The sequence below is a fragment of the Sturnira hondurensis genome, unplaced genomic scaffold, assembly GCF_014824575.4.
Source record: "Sturnira hondurensis isolate 20B ecotype Veracruz unplaced genomic scaffold, ASM1482457v3 Scaffold0014430, whole genome shotgun sequence".
Lineage (NCBI taxonomy): Eukaryota > Metazoa > Chordata > Mammalia > Chiroptera > Phyllostomidae > Sturnira > Sturnira hondurensis.
In genome coordinates, this window is record NW_028087061.1 from 8,344 (window position 1) to 35,318 (window position 26,975).

Genomic DNA, 26,975 nt, shown 5'->3' on the forward strand with positions numbered 1-26,975 from the left:
CACCAGGGCAGGGCAGCCCACATCACTGCATTGTGGCCCTGCAATCTTAGTAAGATGGTTACAGAATCCCCTTTTCTCACTACAGTCTCAAGGACTCTTTCCTCCTCCTGTGCTATTTTGCTTGTAATGCTCTAGACACCCAGCAATCTTATCAAACTGAGCTCAGGACTGCTGAGTTGATTGGTGAAATATATCTTTCTTTCACTTCTAGCCTCCTATGTCAAGTTCTTTGTTAGACTGTTATGGCAAGGGCCTTGCCTTTATTTCCCCTCTGGCTGCTCATTCCTAGCTGCTACCAAACAGCACAAGAGTGTGAATACCTGGAAGTGGGGATTGTTACATTCGAAGAGCGAGTAACCAAATGTCCAGGCACTTAGAGCATTTAGATGTTATTTATTGGCCAAACTTTTAACCTGCGCAGGGGCGAACTTCCCCAACTGTGACCGGAGTCACCGTAGCTCCTCAGAGCTACAATATGGAAGTCGCGCCTGGCTTACAGACTAAAGGGTTTTTATAAAATACTGCAAGCAAGCAATATACAGAAGCAGATGTGGCTGTTAGCAATTGGTGCCATTGAACAATAGCCTCCTTACTCATTGGTGGGACCCTCTTGTTGGAAGGCAGAACATATTTTTCTTTTTTTTTTCCTCCTACTGGCCTTCCACATTCTCCTTATCTAGCTTCATGCCTGACTGGCCTTGTACATTCCCCTTATCTAGCTTCATGCCTGACTGGCCTTGTACACTGACTACATTCTGGGGTGGGGGCCTTAACTATATCCTGTTGGAATTTCTACTTGCAGCTGGCTCCTATCGTAGCTGGCTCCTGCAGGGATCATTGAGTCCATCTCACACCCACCTAAAACAGTTTCCATTTATTGATTGGAATACTAGTGCCATTATCACACTGTGTCACTGCTGCTTTATTAAATATTATCCAGAAGAGTAGGTTCCCCTACCTTTTTATTCTTTAAATGTGCCTTGCCTTTTGAGGGCTCTAAAAATAGAATCTAGATTTAGTTTATTTAGCTAATAGAAAACCCATAAGATTTCTATCTAAATTGATTTGCATTAATAATTTGTAAATGAATCAATATTTTAAGAAACTGAGTCTTCCTATCCATTCACTTGGTTTATCTCTCACATATTCTAGGAAGTTCACGGGGGTGGGGGGGGTGGGGCGGTGGGGGTGGTTAGAGTGGGAAGAAGAAAAAAAACAACCAGTTTAGGATGTCTTTTAAATAAAATATCTCAGGGAAATTTCTTTTGTCTGGGCTTGCAAACAAAGCCTAGACAAAACACCTATGGGTGTTTACTGAACTTAACAGTTAAACAGAAACAAAACCGGGTATCAAGCAAGCAGAGAAACCACTCTTTCCAGCCAGCAGCTTTTGGGGTTTTTGTTTGTTATTTTCTCCCCTCAAGCAGTCCTCCATTAGGCGAAAAGGATCTTGGGGGTTGTAGTCCTGGGGCACAGAGCTCTGTGGCTGGAGGCGCCGACTCACTGGCACTCAATTAGCACAGAGCCAACTTGCTCTCCGCACAGCTATTGGCTAGAAGTCAGCGGCCACCCGCCCCCGGGCAATGTAGTCATTGGTAAAGGCAACTCAGGGTTTGGGCGGAGTGGAGGCGCTTGCGAGTTTTGAGGACCGTAGTCCGTGATACAGCAGTGCCGTCATGGCAGAATCTCAGCCCGCATCTGGCGGCCTTACCGACCAGGTTGCCCTCGGTTGCTGCTCGGACCCGGACCCCAGCACCAAGGTGGGCGCAGAACCTATTTTTCCTTAGTCAGGGTCTGGTGTGGCGCAGTTGAAGGAGCAGATTCCCCAGTCTCAGCCAGCCCGACTGGCGCTGGATTCGAACTACGTCCACCGCTGCTGCACCTCTGCCCGATTTGGATGGGCCGGAGGGGGCTGGGAAGAGGGCTAATGGTCTCCGATGGGGAATCTGTGAGAGGATCCTTGTCTTGAGGTTGTTTCAAGGCCTGCAGCCCAGCCTGCAGTAACTTTTTAATTTGGGAACGGTAACTGGAAGCCACAACTAACTCTCAGGGTCAGATCCCTTATCTGTGAGTGTGCATGTTTCCTAGGTCAATAACCATGGCAGATAAGAAGAGCAGTTTCAGAGCTCCCGGTCTGGGTTCGAAGGTGCCGGCCTCTCCCTGTCTGCATCCTTTTTCCGTAACTGCCCTGGCTCCAGGCTTAAGCTCCTACAACTAATTTGATTGCTTCGAGTTTGACCACGCCCAGAATTTCGACTTTCCTTGGCTCTTAATGTATGCACACGGCCACAGTTCTGCCCTCCCTGTGTGGTGCGTGCTGGCCCCCAGTAGAGATGCCACAATCATGGAGCTTCGATCTGAGAGGAATTTTAGAAATTTCTTCATCAATCTTCTCATTGCAGCTGAGAGCCTGTGGAGGAATGACCTGTTGCATATGAAGGCTTTCACCCCTGCAGCCTGCTTAACATGTCTGTACTAAGTAAGAGTCAGTGTAACTAACTCACTGAGGTGTGGTGCATCTGTGTGTTGCCAAGATTAGACAAAGCAGCTGGCTGGTTTATTCCTGTGTACTCATCAGTGTCAGTAAACGCCTTCGTGTATTTATACAATGGGCTGGAAAATTTTTAAATTCTTTGAAAAATATGCTTTAGACAGCTCTTCAAGAGGAATGTATGACATTGGTCCCTGCTTGTTATATGCGTTCAGGACAGAGTCACACACCTCTCATTGCTAAAGCGTTTGAGTAGTATTTGGTATTTAGCTCTGGCAAACCTTAGTCACTGCAAAACTAAGGGTGAATAAATAAATTTATATATGTATATATATATATATACACACACACGTAATCTCTCATACTCATCTCACTCGTATACCTTGTACTACATAGTAATACCGAGTTATTTCACATTATATAGAGTCATTCAGGACAAGTTAATTTCCCAGATATCTAGGAATTTTATGTACTGAGCTATTAAAAAAAGATTTCAGGGAGATCTTTATAAAGTTTATTCAGTACACATCCTTGCCTTCTTAATTTATACTTTCCATAATCTAAATTTATCTTGGTGATTTGGAGCAGTTATTTTTTGAGATCAGTAGTTTTTGGCCTTTGAGGTACTACTACACACGGAGGACATAAAGTGGACCGTGTACTAGCAGCTGGCATATATTAAGTGTGCCAGGCCGTGGTTGTTGTCTTAAGTACATTACTTAATTTTATCCTCACAAAAACCCTTTGAGGAAGGCATAATTATCTCCATTTGACAAATGAGACCCTGGCACATAGGTATTGAGTAACTTGCCCAGAGAGGAGCCCACACTCCCAGCCTCTACCCTATTCAGCTTCTGGATTTCAGCAGTAATTTTGGAACTTGAAGGAAAGTAAAACAGCTAAATGAATTAAATGCAGCCTGATTGCTAATCACCTGCTGTATTTAAAGAATGCTTTAGGATACAGGGATGAACAAGATGTAGTCCCTTCACCAAACATAACATCAACTCTAACATTAAGTGGAACTGGGAGTAATGTCCTATTGAAGTTAGAAAGCACCCTGGGAGTACAGGAGGTAGAAACTTTTGAAGGCAGCATTTGTGGTATGATTTGCGCATAGGGCATTTGGAGTGTGAATACCTGTATTTGAATCCCTTGTTCTGTCACTGGCTGCAGTGATTTTAGCAGAGTACTTGGGATGAGTTTGTAAAGACAGCATAAAGAGGGCTGCTAGGATGATAAAGTGCATTGGTGTTCTCTAAACTGTGAAAGGTGATACAATTTAAGGTTGTATTTCAACTGGAGATCAGGGACTGCTAAAGCAGAGGGTGGGAGTGGGTGCATTCCTTGAAAGATGGATGGGATTCCAGTACCACTGGGACACAGAATTATGTAGGAGGGCATTCTAGGTGGAGGAAACATCTAAGTAAAAATGTGGTGCATGTTCTGAAGAGGTAAGTTACGCATTTTTGGTGGAGCAGTAGTGCAGAAGGCCAGAACGATAGGTTGAATCCAGATTTTGGAGAAAGCTTTGGATGTCACATCAAAGGAAGTTAGATTTTATAAAGGTAGTGAGGAAGCATTCAGGATTTTGGAGCATTCTGTTGAGTAGATTGGAGGGATCCAACCCCGAGGTGATAAGGACACCTAAAAGGCTCTTCCCAGAAAGTGACATAAGTGATGAGGGTCTGCTTTGAAAAGAAGAGAGCAGCAGTGGTGGAAAGTCAACTTGCTTGTTGATCATTTGCATCTGTCATAAAGGCAGACCAAAGCCTGTGCAGCCACACCACATCCTGAGCAGTCTTACTTGGCTGGCTAACTTTCTTCCTAAGGCCAAATGCTGCTTTTTCCAAGTGGTAATCTGAAATTCACTCTTTCAACTGTTTCCATCAGTGTCCTTTAGTCCAGTAATTTGGGGTGATAGGTGATGGAGTTGGGGAAAACTTTCGGGGTTAGTGACATTAAGACTTTGAGTTTTACCAAACACAAAGTGGGTAGCCAGGTAGAATTGGGTCAGGGGTAAGGGGAAGAAGAAATTTGAAAAGAAAGAAGGAAAGACATAGCTAGATGGACAAATAATCGTTCTAGGCAGAGAGAGCTATGGTATATATAAAATCACAATGACATCAGAGAACTGATACAAACGCACAGGTAATACATACAATGAGACTGAAGCTGCAGGTAGTGCACATTGAGGGAAAGGTACACAGTGCAGCCATTGGGATGCTCAAAGAAATTATGAGCACTTGCATTGCATTTGCTTGGTTTTCTCATCTTGTAAAGATTTTTATTTGGTAAGTAAGTTTTACAATATGTATGTTTTAATAGTATATTTGTACTTTTACACAATTAAAATAAATGTACATTTAGTGGGGTTCAGCTTGTTTTGAACTGATAAGGGCATGAAAGGAAAAATGTTTGAGATAGTTTAGGGGATTTGTGACAAAAAATGAAGTTAGGAAGTAAATTTATTTAATGAATAAACCATATGTACTTGCTTTTGAGACTTAAGTTTAAAAGCTGTGAGGCACCACTGAAGGATTAATTTTTAATCCATGAATGACCCAACAGGGTTTTCATTATATAAAGATCATTCTGGACTGCATTATAAACCACCCAGACAGGAAGTAATGAAGACTTGGTCAAGGCAGTGAACATTGGAAAGGCGAGGAAGAAGATTCCAGAGGGATGGATGTAAGCAGTTGGGTGGATGGGACACTTGGATTGGATTCTGTAGGGGTAAAGAGGGAGATATCTAGGAAGACTCCAGGTGTCTGACTTAGGCTCACGAGGGATTCTAGAGGCGTTCCCTAATGGAAATATAGGAAGGAGTGTTTATCTTGGCTGTGATGAATTTAATATTTTGAGCCAGGTGGAACTGATGAGTAGGCTGATGGAGACTTGAACTGAGGTTAGAGGTATGGCCTGGGGCAACTTGGGAATCAAAAGCAACAGCTTGTAGTGAAAACTGTAGGTGTGTTTTATAACAGCAGGAACAATAATAAGCAAAGTAGTTTGCTCTGGGCCAGGCACTATGCTAAGCACTTTGATGCATTATCTCATTTGCTTTTCAGCTGAACCCTAGGAACTGAGAACTATAATTATTTCCATTCAAAAGACATGAAAACTGAGGTTTAAGGAAAGTAATGATTTACTCAAGATAACAGTGGTAGAGTTAGCATTTGAACCATATTGCCAGGGAATATTTATTTCTCTCACAGTTGTGTTTTTTGTTCTCCTTTTGCATTTTGCATAAAATTTGAAAAGTCTCATGATCCTGAGGGCTTCTAGGGTTTTCCTGTTTCTCTTATGTTGTAAGGGTGGTCTGGCAGGTGTGTTTACTAATATCTCAGGTAACTTTTACATTTAGAAAACTTTCCTTTGTGTCTCCTGGCTATTTCTAGGGAAATATTATCTATAGGGAAAGTATGCTGGAAGTATGTTGTTGGCTGTGGAGTTATAGAATAGGAAGGAAAGGACCACAGAAAACCAATTTAGATAAGATAGAATGAATGTAGAGATAGTGGCTGAATCATTTTCCAGAACATTCTTCACATTCTGACAGGAGCTGAGTCAGGGAAATGACACTAGAAGAAGGAAGACAGTAAATATATAGATATAGTACCATGTGGTGCATCAGCCTGGTGCCCCAGCTATCACATAGTAATCAATTTGTTCCCCTCAGATACACTGTATTTCCCAGAGGATCTTCCACTGAAGGCAATTGTGATTCTAAAAAGTCAGGGAAAAAACAACTTTGTCACTTTTTGTTTTATAGGAGATATGACATTAGGGGTAAAGAGTTAAGCCCTTTCCCCTTTGATAAGAATGTGACTTTTGGGTCGGAATTTTTAACTCTAACTTGTTTCCCAGGAAACAATTAAAATGGTGTTTGTTCCTTGGGAATATTGTTTAAATGACTCAATGACTCATTTTAAAAATGACTCAATTGGTAAATGGCATCTGGAGAGGGAGACATCTAAATACCAAATGGGAAGGCACAGCTTTGGACTTCCCTGAATTCAGTGGCTCTTACAACGCTCTCTTGTGGAGATTCTGGAAGTGATGCCTGTGGAGTTGCTACTAGAAACGTTGGCTCCTCTGGGACACAGGGCTGTACACCAGGTGGTCCGCACGCCTGCCCAGTGTGGACCTTCTCCCCACCCCTGAGCTGTCCCACCCCTTTTAAGGAGTCCTGCCAAAGAGGAACACCCGATGCCGCTCTGTGGCAGGGGGTTTTCCTGACTGAAAGACACTTTCTGCCTCTGGTTGTCTTTTAAGTCGGAATGTTTAGTTACGCTGTGAGATTTCCTGCTGGGGGTGATGCAACACCTTTGAAAATGGATTGGGAGGAATTGTTCATGGGCTCCAAAAGGAATTGGCACCGCTGTTATTTAGGTCAAAATACACACATTAGGCCAGAGAAATTTAGATTTTCTGAAAATTTGGCTGGTGCTAATTTTTTTTAAATTTTTCTGAAGACTGAAGGGGATAGAGATGCTGGAGATTTTTATTTTAAATAAGATGTACTCTTATAAAGCTTCCTAGTAACAGTTCTAGAGAAATGAGTGTCTTCATCACTAGAAAGAGAATCTGAGAGGTAGAGAACACAAAGTCAAGCAACTTTTTTTTGCCATTTGTTCTGGCTTCTTGACAAGTTTTGCTCTACCCTGAAGACACATACTGACCAAACATGTCCCATTGTTGGGGGCCATTGCATAAAATTAATTTGGAGACTTCTGGAAGTGGAGTGTATGTACACTTCCCTGTGCCTCATGATAAGTACAGCTGAAACTCTGGGCATTATTTATATATATATAAATTTATATATATATATATAAAACCAACACAGGAAGACTCTGAAAAGTGAAGAGAAGAAGTCAGACTGGCTAAGAACAACATGGTAGTGAGTTTTGTCATTTTTCTTTTTTCTCATACAGTCCAGACTTGGAGCTAGAGAAGCTAGCAACCTGGGACTGCCAACGGGTACACACACACAAAAAGCCCAGTGAGAGCCTCTCTCTTGCCACAGGACCAGGAAGTAGGCAGTTTTTCCTGGTAAGACAGAAACGTTTAGATAGTAACAGCTCTGCTACAACCCGACACCACAGAAAAAGCTGTGGCTGCAGCCCCACTTATGCCGGCAAAGGCTGAATGGGGAGCCTAGTCTCCTGCCAACAGGCTATACTGAGGTGCCCCACCTTCCCCTGCTAGTACCCCAGCAGGAACCCTATCAGAGGGGGCTGAGTAGGGAGTCAGAACTTTCAAGTTACAAGTCCCCCCACCACCCCAATGCTGTATCAGTGGAGAAACACAGGAAACCTGAAAATCCACCACAACCCAGCTATGGAAACATTTTTTAAAAGAATATATTTTATTCATTATACCATTACAGTTGTTCTATTCCCCCCTTTTCATTCCCCTCCACCCGCACACTCCCTACCCCACCATTCTCCCCCCCTTAGTTTATAACCACTGTCTCAAGTTCTTTAGATTCTATATTTCCCCTACTATTCTTGCCCTCCCCTGTATCTATTTTCTACCTACCCTCTATGCTATTTTCTGTGCCTTCTACCCCCTTCTCCTTCTCTCACCCCCCTGTTTCTAACTAGCTGTCCTCTTGGTTTGCTTTTGTTTTAGATGTGGTTGTTAATAACTGTGAGTTTGCTGTCCTTTCACTGTTCATATTTTTCATCTTCTTTTTCTTATATATGTCCCTTTAGCATTGCATATAATAAGGGCTTGGTGATGATGAACTCCTTGAACTTGACCTTATCTGAGAAGCACTTTATCTGTCCTTCCATTCTAAATGAAAGTTTTGCTGGATAAAGCAATCTTGGCTGTAGGTCTTTGGATTTCATGACTTGGAATACTTCTTTCCAGCCTCTTCTTGCCTGTAAAGTCTCTTTTGAGAAATCCACTGACAGTCTGATGGGTAATCCTTTATAGGTGACTGTCCCCTTATCTCTTGCTGCTTCTAGGATTCTCTCCTTCATTTTAGTCTTGGCTAATGTAATTATGATGTGCCTTGGTGTGTTCCTTCTTGGGTCCAACTTCTTTGGGACTCTCTGAGCTTCCTGGATTTCCTGGAAGTCTACTTCCTTTGCCAGACTGGGTAAGTTCTCCTTTATTATTTGTTCAAATAAGTGTCCCACTGGTGGCTGTTTCTTTCCCCCTTCTGGTATCCCTATAATCCGGATGTTGGAACGTTTAAAAATGTCCTGGAGGTTCCTAAGCCTCTCCTCATTTTTTTTGAATTCTCATTTCTTCATTCCTTTCTGGTTGGATGTTTCGTTCTTCCTTCTGGTCCATTCCATTGATTTGAGTCCCAGTTTCCTTTCCATCACTGTTGGTTTCCTGGACATCTCCCTTCATTTCAATTAGTTTAGCCTTCATATGTTCCTCTAATTTGTAACTATAATCAACCAGTTCTGTGAGCATCCTGATAAACAGTGTCTTGAATTGTGCTTCTAAGAGGCTGGCAATTTGTTGGTTGCTGAGAGTTATTGGCTCTGGGACTTTGAGTTCTTCTTGCGCCATCTTTTGGGCTGTTCGTGCCTGTTCTGTAGCAGGATTGGAGCCCTAAAGTGTTCACTAGAGCAGGGCAACTCAGTCACTGGGTTGTGACGTTGTATGTGGGGGCGGGGTCAAAGAGGAATAATGGCGTCCCGTCTGCCGCCTCCCGCCGCTGCAGCTGCAGCTGCCAGGGTCACCGGGGCCCGCGCATTTCGTCCCACTGCACGTGAATGTACCAACGCCGTCAGCCGTCCGCCACTGGATTCGCCCTCTGGGGCCTGCGTGGTCCGTCTCACTGTGCGCGAATGTGCGACCGTGGTCAATCTGCCCCACACCCCGACTGGGTCCGGGCCACTTGCGAGCCTAGGTCAGGGGATCTTTCCTACCCAACCCTGCTCCGACCCTGTTCCACTGCTAGCTCCGCCCCCCTTACCGTCCCCATTGAATGGTTCGTCATTGTCGGACTTCCGTATAATTCAATTTTCTGGTCTTTGGCTGTGTCTTTGTTCTCCAAACCTTTGTTGTATTCAAACCTGGTTGTGGGAGAAGGCACAGTGTTTCCACCTATGCCTCCATCTTGGCAGAAGTCCTATGGTAACATTTTAAGACAGTTATAAATGGGAGAGAGTAAAGGGATGTAATGAGAGGTAAGGTTTCTGTACTTCACTCAAACCGATAAATGGTGGCACAAAGTGACTGTTGCCCACAGGGGTGGGCAAAAGTAGATTAATAATAATAAGTAGTACAATAATAAATAAATAATACAAGAATAAGCTCATGGACTCACAACTGTAAACCTCCTTTTGCCCACTCCTATATATAATGGAGCACCTAGGGCAACCACCAAAGAAACCATATAAAGAAGTACATGTGCAACTCTAGCCCTGGCTGCTGTGGCTCAGTTGGTAGGAACATCATCTTATAAATCTAAGGGTAGCAGGTTCAGTTCAGGTCAGGGCACATGCCTGGGTTGTGGTTCATCCTGGTGTGGGCGTGTGTGGGAGACAACCAACCGATGTTTCTCTCACATTAATGTTTCTCACTCTTTCTCTCCCTTTCTCTCTCAAAGAGATAAAAATAAAAGATAAAATGATAAAAATAAAAAGAATCAAAAGATAAAAAGAAAAAAATTTAAAAAACACTCTAGAGAAATCAAAGTGGAATTATTAAAAAAAAAAAGTTCCAGTAATCCACAGAAGGGCAAAAGAAAAGAAAGAACAAAGAGAAAGCAAAACAAAAATAAATAAAATGGCCAACTTAACCCCTAATATTTCAATAATTACATTAGGTGTAAATGTACTAATTAAGATAGAGATTGGTTAAGTAGATGTAAAAACATGCCCCAGTTTACCCATATATGAAGTGGTGGAATTTACTGTGATCATTTTGTAGCATGAAATCTAGTCATTATACTGTTAACCTTAAACTTACATTGTACTGTATGTCAATTATATCTCAGTTAAAGGGAAAGAAAAATTTTGAATGTGCCAGCTATATGCTACCTATATGAAACTCACTTCAAATATAATGATAGAGGAAAGTTAAAGGACAGAAAAATATATATTATGCCAACATCAATCAAAAGAAAGGAGGGGTGCCTATGTTAATATCAAATAAAGTAGGCTGTAGAACAAAGAAAGTGAACTTACAGAAGTACATTATAGAGTGAGAAATGGGTCAATTGACCTAGAAAACGTAACAGTCCTAAATGAGTGTGGGGTCAAACAGCAGAACTGCAAAATGTGTGAAGCGAGAACTGAAATATAAATGGAGAGAAGAATCAGATCCACAGTTACTGTGGGTCTATTGGAGTAATGGAGACTTTATTACTCCTCTTTCAGCAATTAAGAGAACTAGACAGGAAATTAGCAAGTAGATAAATTCAACAACAACTTCAACAAATAAGATCCAATCAGCAGACAAGACCTAATCAACATGTATAGAACACGCCGCCCAATATTAACAGAATACCTTTTTTTCCTCAGGTGCCCATAGAGAATATTCCAAGATAGACCATGTTATGGGCCCTAAAATTAATTTGCAGACTATAGCAAGGCTACCAAATCGAGAAGACACAAATTACCGACATCAGGAATGAAGCAAGGACTACCACTAAGGACTCTGCAGACATTAGAAGACAGTGAGGCGGCGATTTTCAACTGGTGCCCCACAAGAATTTTGAAAACACACAATATCTGGCTAGTCAGGGGTGCTGACCTCCTTTCCCATAGATTGTCAAGTAAAAAAAAGGACAACAACCACTACAACAATAGCTGTCCGGTGTGAATAAGTCAAAATTACATCTGTTTTTTTTGTCAGATTGGTAAAATATATTTTTTGGTTTGCCACAGAATTTTAGTAATTTGTTTATGTGTGCCATGAGATGAAAAAGGTTGGAAATTACTGCAACAGGGAATGCTAAAAACAACTATGTACACTAATTAGACAACTTATATGAAGTGGAACAATTCCTTGAAAAACACGAAACTGTCATAACTTACCCAATTTGAAATAATTTGAATAGCTCTGTAACATAAGGAAACCAAATTCGTAATCAATAATCTTCCAAAAAGAACATTATCTCCAGGCCCAGATAATTTCACTGAAGAATTCTTCCAGACGTTAAAGAAAAATTAACATCAGTTACACACTCCCTTCAAGAAAAGCGAACACAAGGGAGCACTTCCCAGTTCATTTCACGAAGCTCATATAACGAGACACTAAAACCACGTGAAGGCAGTACACAAAGAGAAAGCTACAGACCAATATCCCTCACAAACATAGACATAAAAATCTGACAAAATATTAGCACATAGAATTCAGCAATAAATAAAAAGAATTACACACCAGGACTAAGTGAAGTTTATTCCAGTTATGTGAGCCTAGTTCTATATTCAAAAATCAATTAAAATAATTCACCCCATTAAGAAGCTAAAGAAGAAAAACAAACATATCAATTGATGTAGAAAAGGTATTTGATACAATTCAATACCATTCATGGTTAATTTTTTTTAGAAAAGAATAGAGGAGAACTTCAACTTGATAAAGAGCATCTATAAAAATCTTACAGCTAACATTGTTCATAGTCACGATGCTTATTACCTTTGGGGAACAAGGCCAGGATGTCTGCTCTCACCACTCTTATTTAACATAGTGCTGGAAGTCCTATGGAGCACAGTAAGGCTGGAAAGGGAAATAACGGTATGCAGATCAGAAGGGGGAAATAAAACAGTCCCTAGTTGCAGCTGACAATTGTCTGTATCGGAAATCCTAAGGAATCCTTCAAAAAACTCTTGCAGATGACAATTGTCTGTATAGGAAATCCTGAGGAATCCTTCAATAAACATACAAAAATCAATTGCATTTCTATACACAAAGGATATGAGCACCAAGATTAAAAATACAATACCGTTTACAATTGCTAAAACAAAATTAAATACTTAGGTATATGTCTAAAAAACATGCCTAGGGCTTGTATGGTGAAAATTACCCAGTGCTGACAAGCCCTGGCTGGTGTAGCTCAGTGGATTGAGCATGAACCAAAAGGATTTGTAACTCAGTGGATATGGCCTGTGAACCAAAGGGTCACTGGTTCGATTCCCAGTCAGGGTACATGCCTCAGTTGTGGGCCAGGTCCCCAGTTGGGTGTGCACGAAAGGCAACTATACATTGATGTTTCTCTCCCTCTCTTTCCCCTTCCCTCCCCCTTGCTCTAATAAATAAATAAATAATCTTTACAAAAATTACCCAGTGCTGATAAAAGAAAAAAAGGTCTAAATACATGGAGAGACATACTATGTTCATGATTGGATGATTCAGCATAGTAAAGATGTCAGTTCTCCACAAAATGATATGAATATGTTTAACAATCCCTATTAAACCTTTTTATAGATATAAGCAATCTTATTCTAAAATTTATATGGATGGTGAAGAAACTACAGTAATTTTGAAGAGAATAAAGTGGCAGGAATTAGTTTACCTGTTTTTTAAGACTTACTGTATAACTACAGGAGTCACTATCTTTTCAACAAATGGTGCTGGAGTGTTTGAACATACATAGATACAAATGAAGCTTTAAGTAAGTCTCACATCTTATGCCAAAAAGAAAAGGAAAAATTCCATTTAGAGGTACTCAAAGGGACCTTGACCCTTTCTTTGGTTCATGTCCCTGCCCTGTCGTTATAATTTTGTCAGGATTATATTGTAGGCACATAGGACATGCACTAGAAACATTCTTTTTAAAAAAACAAAAACTTTTCATTGCATTTTTCCCATTACTATTTAACCCCTTTATGGTCCCCACTCCCCTACAATCACCACACTGCTGTCCATGTCCATGAGTCTTTTTTCCTTTTTTGCTCAATCCCTCCATCCCCAACCTCCCCCCACACCAGCTGTCATCCTGCTCTCTCAGAGTCTGTCTCTATTTTGCTTGTTCCATTTGTTCATTGATTCCACATGTAAGTGAAATTATGTGGTATTTGAGTTTTTCTCTGACTGGCTTATTTCACTTAGCATAATGTTCTCCAGATCCATCCCAACTGTTGCAAAGGGTAAAATTTTCTTTAATGTAACCAAGTAGTATTCCAATGTGTAAATGTCCCATAGTTGTTTTATCCACTCACCTACTGTTGGGCACTTAGGCTGCTTCCATTATCTTGGCAAGTGTAAATGACTCTACAATGAACACAGGGGTGCTTATGTTCTTTCCAATTAGTGTTTTGGGTTTCTTCAGATATATTCCCAGGAGTGGGATTGCTGAGTCAAAAGGCAGATCCTTTTTTAATTTTTTGAGGTATCTCCATATTGCTTTCCACAGTGGCTGTACCAGTCTCTACTCCCACCAGCAGTGCAAAAGGGTTCCCCTTTCTCCACATCCTCACCAGCACTTGTTTGACTTATTGATAAGAGCCATTCTGACAGGTATGAGATGCTATCTCGCTGTGGTTTTAATTTGCATCTCTCTGATGATAAGTGATGTTGAGCATCTTTTCATATGTGTATGTGCTGCCGAAGCGAGCACAGAGCATCTTTTCATATGTGTATTGGCCATCTGTATGTCCTCATTGGAGAAGTGTCTATTCAGGTCCTTTGTCCATTTTTTTATTGGATTGTTTGTTTTTTTGGTGTTGAGTTTTTTAAGTTCTTTGTAGATTATGGATATTAACCCCTTATCAGATGAACCAACGAATATGTTCTCCCATTCTGTGGTTGTCTTTTTATTTTGTCGATGGTCTCATTTGCTGTGCAAAAACTTTTTAGTTTGATGTAGTCCCATTTATTTATTGTTTTCTTTTGTTTTGCTTGCCTTGCCTTGGAAGATATATCAAATAAAATATTGCTATGAGCAATGCCTGAGATTTTACTACCTATGTTTTCTTTCAGGGTTCTTATAGTTTTGGGTCTAATATTTAAGTCTTTAATCCATTTTTAAAGTATATTTTATTGATCATGCTATTGTGGTTGTCCCATTTTTTTCCTCCCCTTTATCTTCCTCTGCCCTGTACCCCGCCACCCACCAGCATCCTCCCCCTTCCTTAGTTTGTGTCCATGGATCATACATACAAGTTCTTTGGCTTCTCCATTTCCTACACTATTCTTAACCTTCCCCTGTCTATTTTGTACCTACCAATTATGCTTCTTATTCCCTGTAACTTTTCCCTCATTCCCCCCTCCCCCTTCCCCTTACTACTAATAACCCTCCATGTGATCTCCATTTCTGTGATTCTGTTCCTGTTCTAGTTGTTTGCTTAGTTTGTTTTTGTTTTTTAGGTTCGGTTGTTGATAGTTGTGAGTTTGTTGTCATCTTATTGTTCATATTTTTTATTGTCTTTTTCTTAGATAAGTTCCTTTAACATTTCATATAATAAGGACTTAGTGATGATGAACTCCTTGAACTTGACCTTAATCTGGGAAGCACTTTATCTGCCCTCCAATTCTAAATGATAGCTTTGCTGGATAGAGTAATCATGGATGTGGGTTTTTGCCTTTGATGACTTTGAATACTTCTTTCTAGCCTCTTCTTGCCTGCAAGGTTTCTTTGGAGAAATCAGCTGATAGTCTTATGGGAACTCCTTTGTAGGTAACTGTCTCCTTTCCTCTTGCCACTTTTAAGATTCTCTCCTTATCTTTAATCTTGGGTGATGTGATTATGATGTCTTGGTGTGTTCCTCCTTGAGTCCCAAAGAAATTGGACTTTCTGAGCTTCTTGGACTTCCTGGAAGTCTATTTCCTTTTCCAGATTGGGGAAGTTCTCCTTTATTATTTGTTCAAATAAGTTTTCCAGTTGTTGCTCTTCCTCTTCCCCTTCTGGTACCCCTATAATTTAGATGTTGAAACGTTTAAAGATGTCTTGGGTGTTCCTAAGCCTCTCCTCATTTTTTTCTCTTTAACTCTTGTTTCTTCATTCCATACTGATTGAATGTTTTTTATTTCTTCTTTTCACTCTAAGTTGTTGGTTTGAATTCTGTTTTCTTTCTCTTCACTGTTGGTTCCCTGAATATTTTTATTTCACTTTTCATAGCCTTTATTTCTTCCTCTATTTTGCGTTCATTCTCAATCATTTCTGTAAGCATCCTGATTCCTGGTGTTTTGAACTCTGCATGTGATAGGCTGATTGTCTCCTCGTTGCTTAATTCTTTTTCTGGAGGTTTTTTTTCTTCTGTTCTTTATTTGAGCCATTTTTCTTTGTCTTGCACATTTGTACATTGTAGGGGGCAGAGCCTTCGGTGTTCACCAGGGATGCATTGTAGCTGTATGTGGGGAAGGGGTCAGAGAAGGAACAATGCTGCTTGCTTGGCTCTCACCTGGCTTTCAGTCACTTCCCCTGCACCCACAAGTGAACTGGGCCTTTTTGGTGGTGATTCCTGGGTGGGCCAGTTTGTGTGTGTTCTAGGACCTCACGGGTCCCTCCAATGGCTGTGAGACTGGGAATTTCTCCCACCACTGCAACCCCTACAGGTTTTTACACCCAGGTGTTTTGAGGCTTTAGTTTCTTGAGACTTTGCTGCCTGTCTCACTTCCCAGTTGTTCCTCCTGGTGTATTGGTTCTGGACTGTGGGACCGCCTGGTCCCCCAGTCACTGCCTTGCCATGCATCCTTTCTGCCCCAGCTGCCTATGTCTGCTCCTCCTACCGGTCTGGATGAATGTTTCTTCTTTAACTCCTTGGTTGTCATACTTCCATACAGTTCGACCTTCTGGCAGTTCTGGTTGTTTTTTGTTTTTAAATTTGTTGTCATCCTTCTTTTGGTTGTGTGAGGAAGCAAAGCGTATCCGCCTCTTTAATCCATTTTGAATCTATTCTTGTGTGTGGTGTAAGAAGGTGGTCTGGTTTCATTTTTCTGCACTTATCTATCCAATTTTCCTAATACCATTTATTGAGTAAATATCTTTAGCTCATTATATGTACTTGTTTCCTCTATCTTTAAAGGTGTGGATTTATTTCTGGGCTCTCTATTCTGTTCCATTGATCTATGTGTGTGTTTTTATGTCAGTACCATACTGTTTTGATTACTATGGACTTACAGTATAGTGAGCTATTAGATAGTGATTCCTCCAACTTTATTTTTCTTTCTCAGGATCACTGTTGTTATGTGGGGCCTTCTGTGGTACATAGAAATTTTTGAAATATTTGTTCTAGTAATATGACATTGGAACTGTGGTAGGAATTGCGTTGAATCTATAGATTGCTTTGGGTCATGTGGACATTTTAATGATGTTAATGCTTCCTGTCCATGAACATGGAATATGCTTCTGCTTATTTTAGAAGAATTCTTGATTGTACTTTTATAGTTTTACACACTATAGTTTCACACACTCAGTTTTTAAGTCAAGTTTGGAGTATACTCCCTAAAACTGGATTATTTTTATTATTCTTTTTTTTTTTAAGCAAAAGAACAAACCTCTGTTACATAGTAGTTATCCCAGAAAACCTAAGGATAATTTAGGCATTAAGAAATCTTACTTTGCCCTGGCTGCTGTAGCTCAGTGGATTAGGTGCGGGCCTTCGAACCAGAGTATCGAGGTTCAATTCCCAGTCAGGGCACATGCCTGGGTTGCAGGCCAGTTCCTGGCAGGGGACACACAAGAGGCAACCATACATTGATATTTCTCTCCCTCTCTCCTCTCTTACCCTCTAAAGATAAAAAAATAAAATAATTTTTAAAAATCTTACTTTTAGAATGTGATAGGGGAAAGACAGTTAAAAATTGTCTGATGAAGCGTAGGGAATTTAGTTGATAATATTGTAACTATGTGTGGTGCCAGGTAGGTACAGAACTTATCAGGAGGACCACTTTGCAAGTTATATAAATATCTACCCACTGTGCTGTATACCTGAAATTATTATAATATTGAATGTCAACTATAATAGAAAAAATTAAAATTAAAACTGAAAATAAAACATACAAAGGATTGTCTGATGAGATAAAACATGAATGTAAGTCTTTTAAAACTCAAGATATATTTATTTTAAACAGTATTTTATAACTATGTCAGTAAACAGTCATTTTAAGGAACTTTTTAAAAATGGAACTTTTTCTCAAGATCATTCAAGTGTTTACCAGAAGTACCGAAAGTTATAGAATTATACCTATATCATCATTTATGTGCCCGTACATCTCCTAGACAGCAGCCGCAGGTTGAATCCTTCCCATCTTGAAATCTGACTTCCTCTTCGGCTGTACCTCTCCACCCGTACCTTCTCTGCCAGGCTCTCACAGTCTTTTCTGTGTGGCTCTTTTAACATCTCATGGGAGTACATTGAACCCACCTGGATAATCCAGGCTAATCTTCGTGTTTTAAGGTCCGTTGATGAGTAACCTTAATTCCATCTGCAACGTTCTTCCCAGCAGCAATTAGTGTTTGATAGAATAAGTAGGAACATCTTTAGGATTCAGTCCCTGGCTGAAACTCCCTCCCTTCGGAGCTGCAGTGCAGTGGCTGCGCACCACGTCTGGTGTGAGGCAGGCAGCTGTCCTCCATGAGCCTGCCAGGGACAGCCTTCATAATTGCCTGTTGTTGGAGCTGTAGTTTGGCCTGGAGCTGGCCTCCTCAAGCAGATGTTGTAACTGATAAGACAAACGGCAGTCACTCATATTTGCCAGGAGGGAAGGATATTTGCTAATTTTGTAGTGTTCACAGAGCCTTTTTTAATTGCTGCTGCAACAAGAATATGAAAGTGGAATTGGTTCTGCTGCTATTTTGGTCTCAGTACAAAGGGCAACTTTGTAGGTGCGTTTGCACTTACATTCAGCAGGAGAAATCCAGACCTAATTGTGAGTGCCAGCCTAGCACCTGGATAGATGGAGCTGCTTTTCTCTTTTTCAGCTCTTTGCTGAAACTGAGACTTTAAGAAGTGTAGCACCTGACTGAGAAAAGCAATCCAAATATTTTAGACTTGTAATTTCAGAACCAACTGCCTTATTATATGAGATTATAAGCAGTGAATGAAGAATTAAGTTACTACATTCATTAAGATCAGCTTATTATGGTAGTTTTTAGTCTAGTTTTGTTTTTGTTTTAAATGAGACTTCTAATGCTTGAAATAAAGGTACATTTTGGTTACTGAAAAAATTAGCAAAAAGAAACAATGTAATTTCCTAGTGATGCTGAATGAATCACATATGTTTATATTTATATGATGTGAGTTGTAGGGGAGACATGTCTGTGTGGCTGCAAAGGGCGAGTTCAGGATTTTCCGGCCTGCCCTGTCAAGCCCTCGGGTGACAAGAATAAAAATTTGTTAGGAAGCACGAACTAATTAACAGACTCATGGTCTGGAAGGTACCTGTGAAAGAAGAAGACCCGGACTTAGAAAGTTGGGATAGTCGGTTTAAGCACCCTGGAGATGATTCTCACCTAGTAAATGGTGGTATTAGTATCTATAGGTAGTGATACCTCATAGTAATGTGCCTAATGAGGTTAAACCCTCGGCAAATTATTAAAGCTAATCATTTTAACTCCATGAGTTACACTCTCTACCCTTTTATCAGTCAAATCAAGCCTTTTGTTTCCTCATTATTGAATTGGACAGTTTCGCAACGGTGTTACAGATAGCAACTTTTTACCCTTTTAGTTACTTAGGAGTTTAGGATCTTGTGAGTAACTCCTTGCTATATATTGCTAGGATTACCAATATATAGTTCTGTGAGGGCATTTGTGCCTCCATTCAACAAATTTTAATAAGGTTGGACTCTTTATTTCTAATATCACTGTCTTAGTTAGGGTAACTTGAAAGCCAGCTGGAGATAAGGATTTGGTTCTCAGTAGTTTATTTGGGAGCTAGTGAAAGAAATTGCTATGGAATGGGAAAGAGGCAATAAAAAATCTGTAAGAGTAAGGACATTTTGGGCTTCAATCTTGCTAGGAAGCCTCTGAGAAACTGGGTAGAACATGCCTCAGAATTGCCCCACTAAAGGGCAAGGAAGCAAGGGTTTTTTTATCCATTATTGGCTGAGCATCATTCCTGGAGTGTAAATGCCCTGGCACTTTGGACCTGCTCCCCCCCCCCCCCATGACCAGAATATACATCTGGGCAGAGAACCCAGATTGTGGGTAGTAGGTGTAGAAACCGTTTCCAGGGGTAGGCAGAGGAGACCAAGTTGTTTTCTTCTTAAACATCATGTTACAACGGTAGTGTTTACATCTTGTTACGGTAAGCACAATTAATTTTGGTAACAAATGGTAAAGCTTCAAGGTATTTAATATATACTGTTTCTCCTTAGGATTTTCTGTTGCAGCAGACTATGCTGCGAATTAAGGATCCTAAGAAGTCTTTGGATTTTTATACTAGAGTTCTTGGAATGACGTAAGTAAACTCTTTATTGGCACCTATAATGTTTAAATATATAGCTTTGCAAATATAGTGAATGTTTTCATGTCTGTTTTTAAAAATAGGTTAAAGTTTGCTTCCTAAATCACAAAAGTCTTGGACAAGGCTTGCTGACCAGGGCTTCTGTGAAGCTCCTCTCCTCTGTCCCAGACAGGCTCACTGGACAGCAACTCCAGTGCCTATATTTTCTCTTAACTCCCTTCTGTCTGAGAGCTGCCAGTTAAGTCCTTAGTGTGTCCAGCCCTGGTTGGTGTGGCTCAGTGGATTGGGTGCCAGTCTGAGAACTGAAAGAATGCCAGTTCGATTCCTAGTCAGGGCACAGGCGTGGATTGTGGGCCAGGTTGGGGCATGCAAGAGGCAACCAGTAGATCTAGATGAATGTGTCTCTCACACATTACTATTTCTGTCCCTCTCTTTCTTCTTCCCTTCTCCTCCTCTAAAAGTAAATAAACAAAATCTTTTAAAAATTAATAAATTACTATTTCTTTATTAAAAAATAATGATACAAAATAAATCCTTGGTGTGTCCTTATCCTTTTGATGTTATAGCCACTTTTAGCCTCTTGTTTACTTCAGAAAACATATAGATATAAAAACATTAGAAAATGAATGACTTTGCCTAAAACTGGCCATGTGTCCCATTTTTATAGGATTTGGTTTTTTTGTTTGTTTTTTTGCCGGTTAAGTAAATCCACAGATCCCATAATTCTTAAAGTATTTTTGTTTATTTTTCATGATTTGAGGTTGTTGTTTATTTTTGATAATATACATAAAGTATAAAATGATTTTTAATGTACTGCCTAGATAACTTACATTGATGTTGAGAGAAAAATTTCAGGTAAAAAGTATGTCAATGTTTAGAAAATCCAACCAGTTCAGAAAAATACAAAATGAAAAGTAGTAACCTCCCTCTCCTAGTTCTTCTCCCCAAAGATAATTGCTGTAAACGATTTCTTGTGATTTTTTTTTCAAAAAACATTTTGCATATATTTATGGCATATTTAAAGGACAGAATGAAAACAAAGTAATTGCACACTTGCCATTTGCAGACATTTTACGTATTATTTCCTTCCATCTTCACAGTAGGCCTGGAAGGCAGAAACCAAAGCTTAAAGACATTAAGTTACTGACCCCAAATTTGAAGCTAGTTTTGATTGGCTGCAAGGTTGATCTTGTTTTTGAAGAGCCCCCGAGTAGGGAGCTTGACGTTGTACCGAAAGACATGCTCAGCTGAGGAGAGCAAGTTTCAACAGGGCCGTTTGCCTCATTCCCCACCTCACTGGGCTGTAAGGCTGGACAGTCTGCTTCAGGTGCAGAGACAGTTTGTCATGGTCAGAGTATTTGAGATATTTGATACTTTTATAAAGAGATTAGATAGAATAAATCTTATTTGCGATAAGTCAATGCATAGATAGATCTTAGCAGGCCAAGGCATATTACATAGCAGTGATAAGTAAAAGATTTGGAACAGAATTCTAGAAACTTTTGATTTGCTGTGATTATAAATGAGGTCATCTCGCAGCATTTAATCCACAACAATCTAAAGAAAATTTTAATATATGTATGCTCATTCTAAACTACTCGTTGTAAAATAACACGCTAAACTTACTTTATAGGCCATAACGTCAATGATCTTTTCTAAAACCACAGGGTTTAGTAATTCATTCTCTCTATCAGTCACTCCTTTCCACTGGCTCTTTCCTTTCAACGTACAAAAACGGTTAAGTCTTCTCTCTTCTAGGATAATTCTTGCCCTCTGGCCTCTTGCCCTCCTTCCCGTCACTCCCCACTGTCAGTGTAGGTAGAGCATGCTCGACTTGCATGGTCTGCCGTGGTCTACAAAAACCTTGCATGGTCTCTGACTTGCTCACCTTCCGCCCTCTCCCGGTGTGGGTAGTCCAGGCTCTGCTGCCCCACGCTGCTGAAACTGCCCTCAGAGGATCTGCCCGTATCTCATGGCCTGTTCTCAGTCTCAGTCCTGTTTGACTTTTTTGCGGTATTTGACACCATTAACCACCTTATTGTTGACATTCACATTTTTTGTGATAGTAGTCTGCCCTTCCTTCACTCTTACCAGGTAGCCTCAATTTTTTTCCTAGGAATTTTGGCTTAGTAAGAAAGCATACATGTATTTATTTATTTATTTACTCTTTTTCATTTAAATTTTATTTTTCAATTACAGTTTACATTTAATATTATTTTGTATTAGTTTCAGGTGTCCAGGTTAGTAGTTAGACAATCATATACTTTTAATTCATTTATTTTATTAACTGAATGTTATATATCTGAAAGGACAAAAAGTAATGCATTGTATTTTTCACTAAAAATAAAATTTTCTTTTGAAGATATCTTTTTGCCTTTTATAAACAAGTACCATAATTCCAGCTAAGTTTCCTCATGTTTGAAGAATTGATGATATTTAGAGAATTGATAAATTACAAGTTTGCTTTTTAAAAGTTTTTTATTTCACTGATATTACAGGTGAATAGGTTGCTTTTTTTTCTAATGAAAGCATTTTTATTGGTTTCCCCTGCTTTTCCTATTAAAATGGCCTCACTACACACAGGTCCTATTCTTAGTAGAACTTGAATACTTTTACGTTGATTTTAGTATGAATCCACCTTTCCTGTTGCTAATTGATTCAGGCTTGCTATTGTTTAATTTCAGGCTTCTCCAAAAACTAGATTTTCCCACTATGAAGTTTTCACTCTATTTCTTGGCTTATGAGGATAAAAGTGACATCCCAAAAGATAAAGATGAAAAAGTAGCATGGGTGTTCTCCAGAAAAGCTATGCTTGAACTGACGCAGTAAGTATGAGTTTTTATCTTCTTATATTCTACATTTTTTAAGAGCTTGGCTTTTTTTACACTTCTTTTCCTTTCAAGCTTAATTCAGACCTGGTCTACCCAATCACTTTGCATTTGTAACAATATGTTAGACTGTTTTTATGGAGCTTTTGGTCTTTGTATTGTTCTTGTGGCATAAGTAGAACAAGTTAGATCATTTGCTTATTAGATAATCTAAGATTGAAATGGCAAGATATTTGCCAAACTATAGCTAACAGATATTTAGATACTATAACTAAGGTCTTTATAAAGTGTTGAAATAGGTATTCCCATTCTTTTTATTCTTTGTGTTGTTTTGTGTGTTCTCTAACAACCAGTAAACAGCATTTGTTTCAGGGTCTGTGATTTCATGTGTCACTGGATGCACAGCAGCCTTGAAATCAGACAGACGTAGATGTCAGCCTTGACTCTGAACAAGTTACGTCATCTCCATAAGTCACAGTCTAAATTATAAAATGGAGAATCACTTCCGTGAAGATGGAGGCATAGGTGGAAACACTGTGCCTTCTCCCACAACCAAGTTTGAATACAACAAAGGTTTGGAGAACTAGGACACACCCAAAGACCAGAAAATGGAATTATACGGAAGTCCGACAACTATGAACCCTTCAACGGTAAGAGAGGCGGAGCCAGCAGCGGAGCTGGGTCGGGCAGGACAGATCCCCCGACCTAGACGCACAGGCAGCCCGGACCCAGTCGGGGTGTGGGGCAGACTGACCTCAGTCGCACATCCGCACACAGTGAGACGGACCACACAGTCTCCAGGGGGCGAACCCAGTGGTGGAGGGCTGATGGCGGTGGCACACTCGAGTGCAGTGGAACGAAACGCGTGGGCCTGGTGACAGTGGTGGCTGCGGCGCCAGTGGGGGCCGCGGCGGCAGGCGGCAGACGGGAAGCCATTGTTCCTCTTTGACCCCGCCCCCACATACAACGTCACAACCCAGTGACTGAGTTGCCCTGCTCTAGTGAACACTTTAGGGCTCCAATCCTGCTACAGAACAGGCACGAACAGCCCAAAAGATGGCGCAAGAAGAACTCAAAGTCCCAGAGCCAATAACTCTCAGCAACCAACAAATTGCCAGCCTCTCAGAAGCACAATTCAAGACACTGTTTATCAGGATGCTCACAGAACTGGTAGATTATAGTCACAAGTTAGAGGAACATATGAAGGCTAAACTAATTAAAATGAAGGGAGATGTCCAGGAAACCAATAGTGATGGAGAGGAAACTGGGACTCAAATCAATGGAATGGACCAGAAGGAAGAACGAAACATCCAACCAGAAAGGAATGAAGAAATGAGAATTCAAAAAAATGAGGAGAGGCTTAGGAACCTCCAGGACATTTTTAAACGTTCCAACATCCGGATTATAGGGGTACCAGAAGGGGGAAAGAAACAGCCACGAGTGGAACACTTATTTGAACAAATCATAAAGGAGAACTTCCCCAGTCTGGCAAAGGACATAGACTTCCAGGAAATCCANGGAGAAGGGGGTAGAAGGCACAGAAAATAGCATAGATGGTAGGTAGAAAATAGATAGGGGGGAGAGCGAGAATAGTGGGGGAAATATAGAATCTAAAGAACTTGAGACACGTGGTTATAAACTAGGGGGAGAATGGTGGGGGAGGGAGTGGGTGGAGGGGAATGAAGGGGGGGAATAGAACAACTGTAATGGTATAATCAATAAAATATATTATAAATAAATTAAATAAATAAATAAATAAATTATAAAATGGAGGTGCTCAATACAGCCCATGGAGCTGTTGTGAGGGTTTAATGAAATAAAATGTGCTCGGCACGATGAATGATAGTTGCTTTTATTGTTATCAGGATGCCTGGTTTAGTCTCCTTGGTCTAGCTAAAATCATGCTTTGCCCATTTTGTCTGTTTCCCCTTTCTGTAGTTGAAAACTTAATATTTACAATAGCAGAAATTAGACCAAGTAGATTAAGTAGCATATATATATATATATATATATATACACACACACATATGTATATATGTAATATACAGTACATATACAATTTTACGTATAGGTGTATATATACATATGTAGTATATATACGGGGTCAGTCCGTAAAGTATCCAGCCATGTACTATAAAAAATAGAGACATTTATTGAAGAAGATACAAGAACCCTGTACATAGGACAGTGACGCCTCAGTCCCCTTCAAAGCAGGCAACTTGGCACCTCAGACAGTTCTCCCAGTTGCCATCAGCTGCCCTGTTGTATTTTCCTGAATCTCATCAGTGGTCTGAAATCTCTTACTTTTCGAAGGTGATTTCTGATTTGGGAAAAGCCAGAAGTCACAGGGTGCCAAATCTGGGTTGCAGCGGGGCTGAGTCACCTGGGTGTTCTGATGTTTCGGGGGAAAAAACCTGCATGAGGTATGATACGTGAGCGGGCTTGTTGTTCTGATGAAGCTGCCAGTCATCACCAGTTGCCCATAGCTGCAGCCTTCTGAGTCATCCAAATAGTTTCTGCAGAGGAACATTTAAGTTTAACACAACATCTGATGCAGATTTGTTGCTCTGCTCACTCAGTCATTTTGAATGTGATGACCACACAGTACACATGCTCACTCAACAGCCTTTACTACCCCCGCTGACTAGTACAGTGAAGTCATTGTTCACACGTGCGCATTCCAGTCCACTCTCCTTGGATGCTGGTTTACATCAATGTCACACAAATTGTTCTCGTTATATTAACAATGGCTATACGTTTTCCAGACAGACCCCATCTATATAAAGATTTTGAAGACAAACTATTGCAAATTTCCTTTCAGAATATCTGCTCTACAGGTCACTTGTAATTACCTTTTCCCTCCTTTTATAGTAATTGGGGCACTGAGGATGATGAGACCCAGAGTTACCACAGTGGCAATTCAGACCCTCGAGGATTTGGTACGCTTCCCGGTTTGTATGTAATGTGTATGGATTTGTGTGCTTTTGCATTGTGTCCCTATTTATGATTATAACAAATCTAAAACATTAAGTATGATTAATTTATGGTTATTTTTATTTGTGCAAATAATTTTATTGAGGAGTTGCTTGATCTCATAGTCTCAGACTAAACTTCAGATCTACTCTCATAGTGATTTTCTTGTCTGTCTCTCTGTTATAGTGACTTTTTAATATTAAAAAAAATTATGGTTAATAATCTCGATTTTTGTTAGCATGCACCTGAGCCTTGAACTGAAATCTCTCAGTCAAGATAACAGCCTTAAATTGGCTGCTGTATGGTCAGTGTCAACCTTAAACCTTTCAAGTATGAATAAATGATTACTCTTTTAGTCTTAATAGATTAAACTATGTATGAGCCAGTATTGGGCATATTTTAAATAGTTTCTATCAGAGGAACTAATTAATTTATTATACCCCTCCAGTTAGACTTAGATTCTTGTTCTGTAATGCAGGATGGGGCAGGTTTACAGCTGTAAACCTGCAGGTTTACAGCAGGTTTACAGTTGTGAGTACACAAAACAGAGTTTATTCTTGTACTATTGTTTATTAATTATTGTATTGTTTTTCATACGAAGAACTGCAAATCTACTTTTGCTCCACACTGTATATTATCATTTTTGATCCTACTTGATTCAGTCTGGTTTTGGATGCCTTCTGGTGTAAAATGCACTAGTCGTGGAAGCCACTCGTGGCGCTTGGCTTCCCTGTTGTAATGATTTCTTCCTTCTCTCTGCCTTGTTTTGGGGATGGTCACCTCAGGTCACATTGGAATTGCTGTTCCCGATGTACACGGTGCTTGTAAAAGATTTGAAGAACTGGGAGTCAAATTCGTGAAGAAGCCTGATGATGGTGAGTCTGCTGCTTGTTTTTTCCAGGCCTCTCTTGTAGTTACAGAACATTTGCTAAGCACCCACAGAGAGGGGGCTGTTGTAGTAAAACCCTTTTGTTGGAAGTAACTTTGAAGACTTCTACTTCAACCAGCTTAAGGGAAGAAGGGAAACTATTGGAAGAAACCTGCTTGTTTTAGGGAAATGGAAGCCAGAAGCTAGGGTGGCTTCACAAGGGACTAGACACAGGATGTGCGGAGCCAGTGAAGACTTAGGCTCCCTCACCCACCCTCCAACCCCACCACGTTCTCTCACTGGCCACCAGCTTTCACTGTCTCAGTGGCTATATAGTCCCCCACCCCAAATAAGTTCTTTAAAGTCTACTTTTTCTAATATTACTATAAGTATACCAAATCTCTTCAGTTAACAATTGCCTGGTATTTCTTGTTCAGCTCTTACAACCTTAGCATGTCCTTACGTTTTATATGTCTCTTAAAATA

At 40.2% G+C, this 26,975-nt stretch overlaps 1 protein-coding gene across 1 annotated transcript in view; it reads left to right on the plus strand.

The window, feature by feature from the left end:
* The first annotated feature begins 1,590 nt into the window (after window positions 1-1,590).
* The window catches only part of GLO1 (glyoxalase I), a 29,090-nt gene continuing 3,705 nt past the window's right edge, over window positions 1,591-26,975 (plus strand). The window contains exons 1-5 of the mRNA XM_037063261.1: window positions 1,591-1,760; window positions 19,733-19,815; window positions 22,506-22,646; window positions 25,521-25,588; window positions 26,408-26,497. Of these exons, the coding sequence (XP_036919156.1) occupies window positions 1,677-1,760; window positions 19,733-19,815; window positions 22,506-22,646; window positions 25,521-25,588; window positions 26,408-26,497 (466 nt within the window). The 5' untranslated portion in view covers window positions 1,591-1,676. The remainder of the gene's footprint in view (window positions 1,761-19,732; window positions 19,816-22,505; window positions 22,647-25,520; window positions 25,589-26,407; window positions 26,498-26,975) is intronic.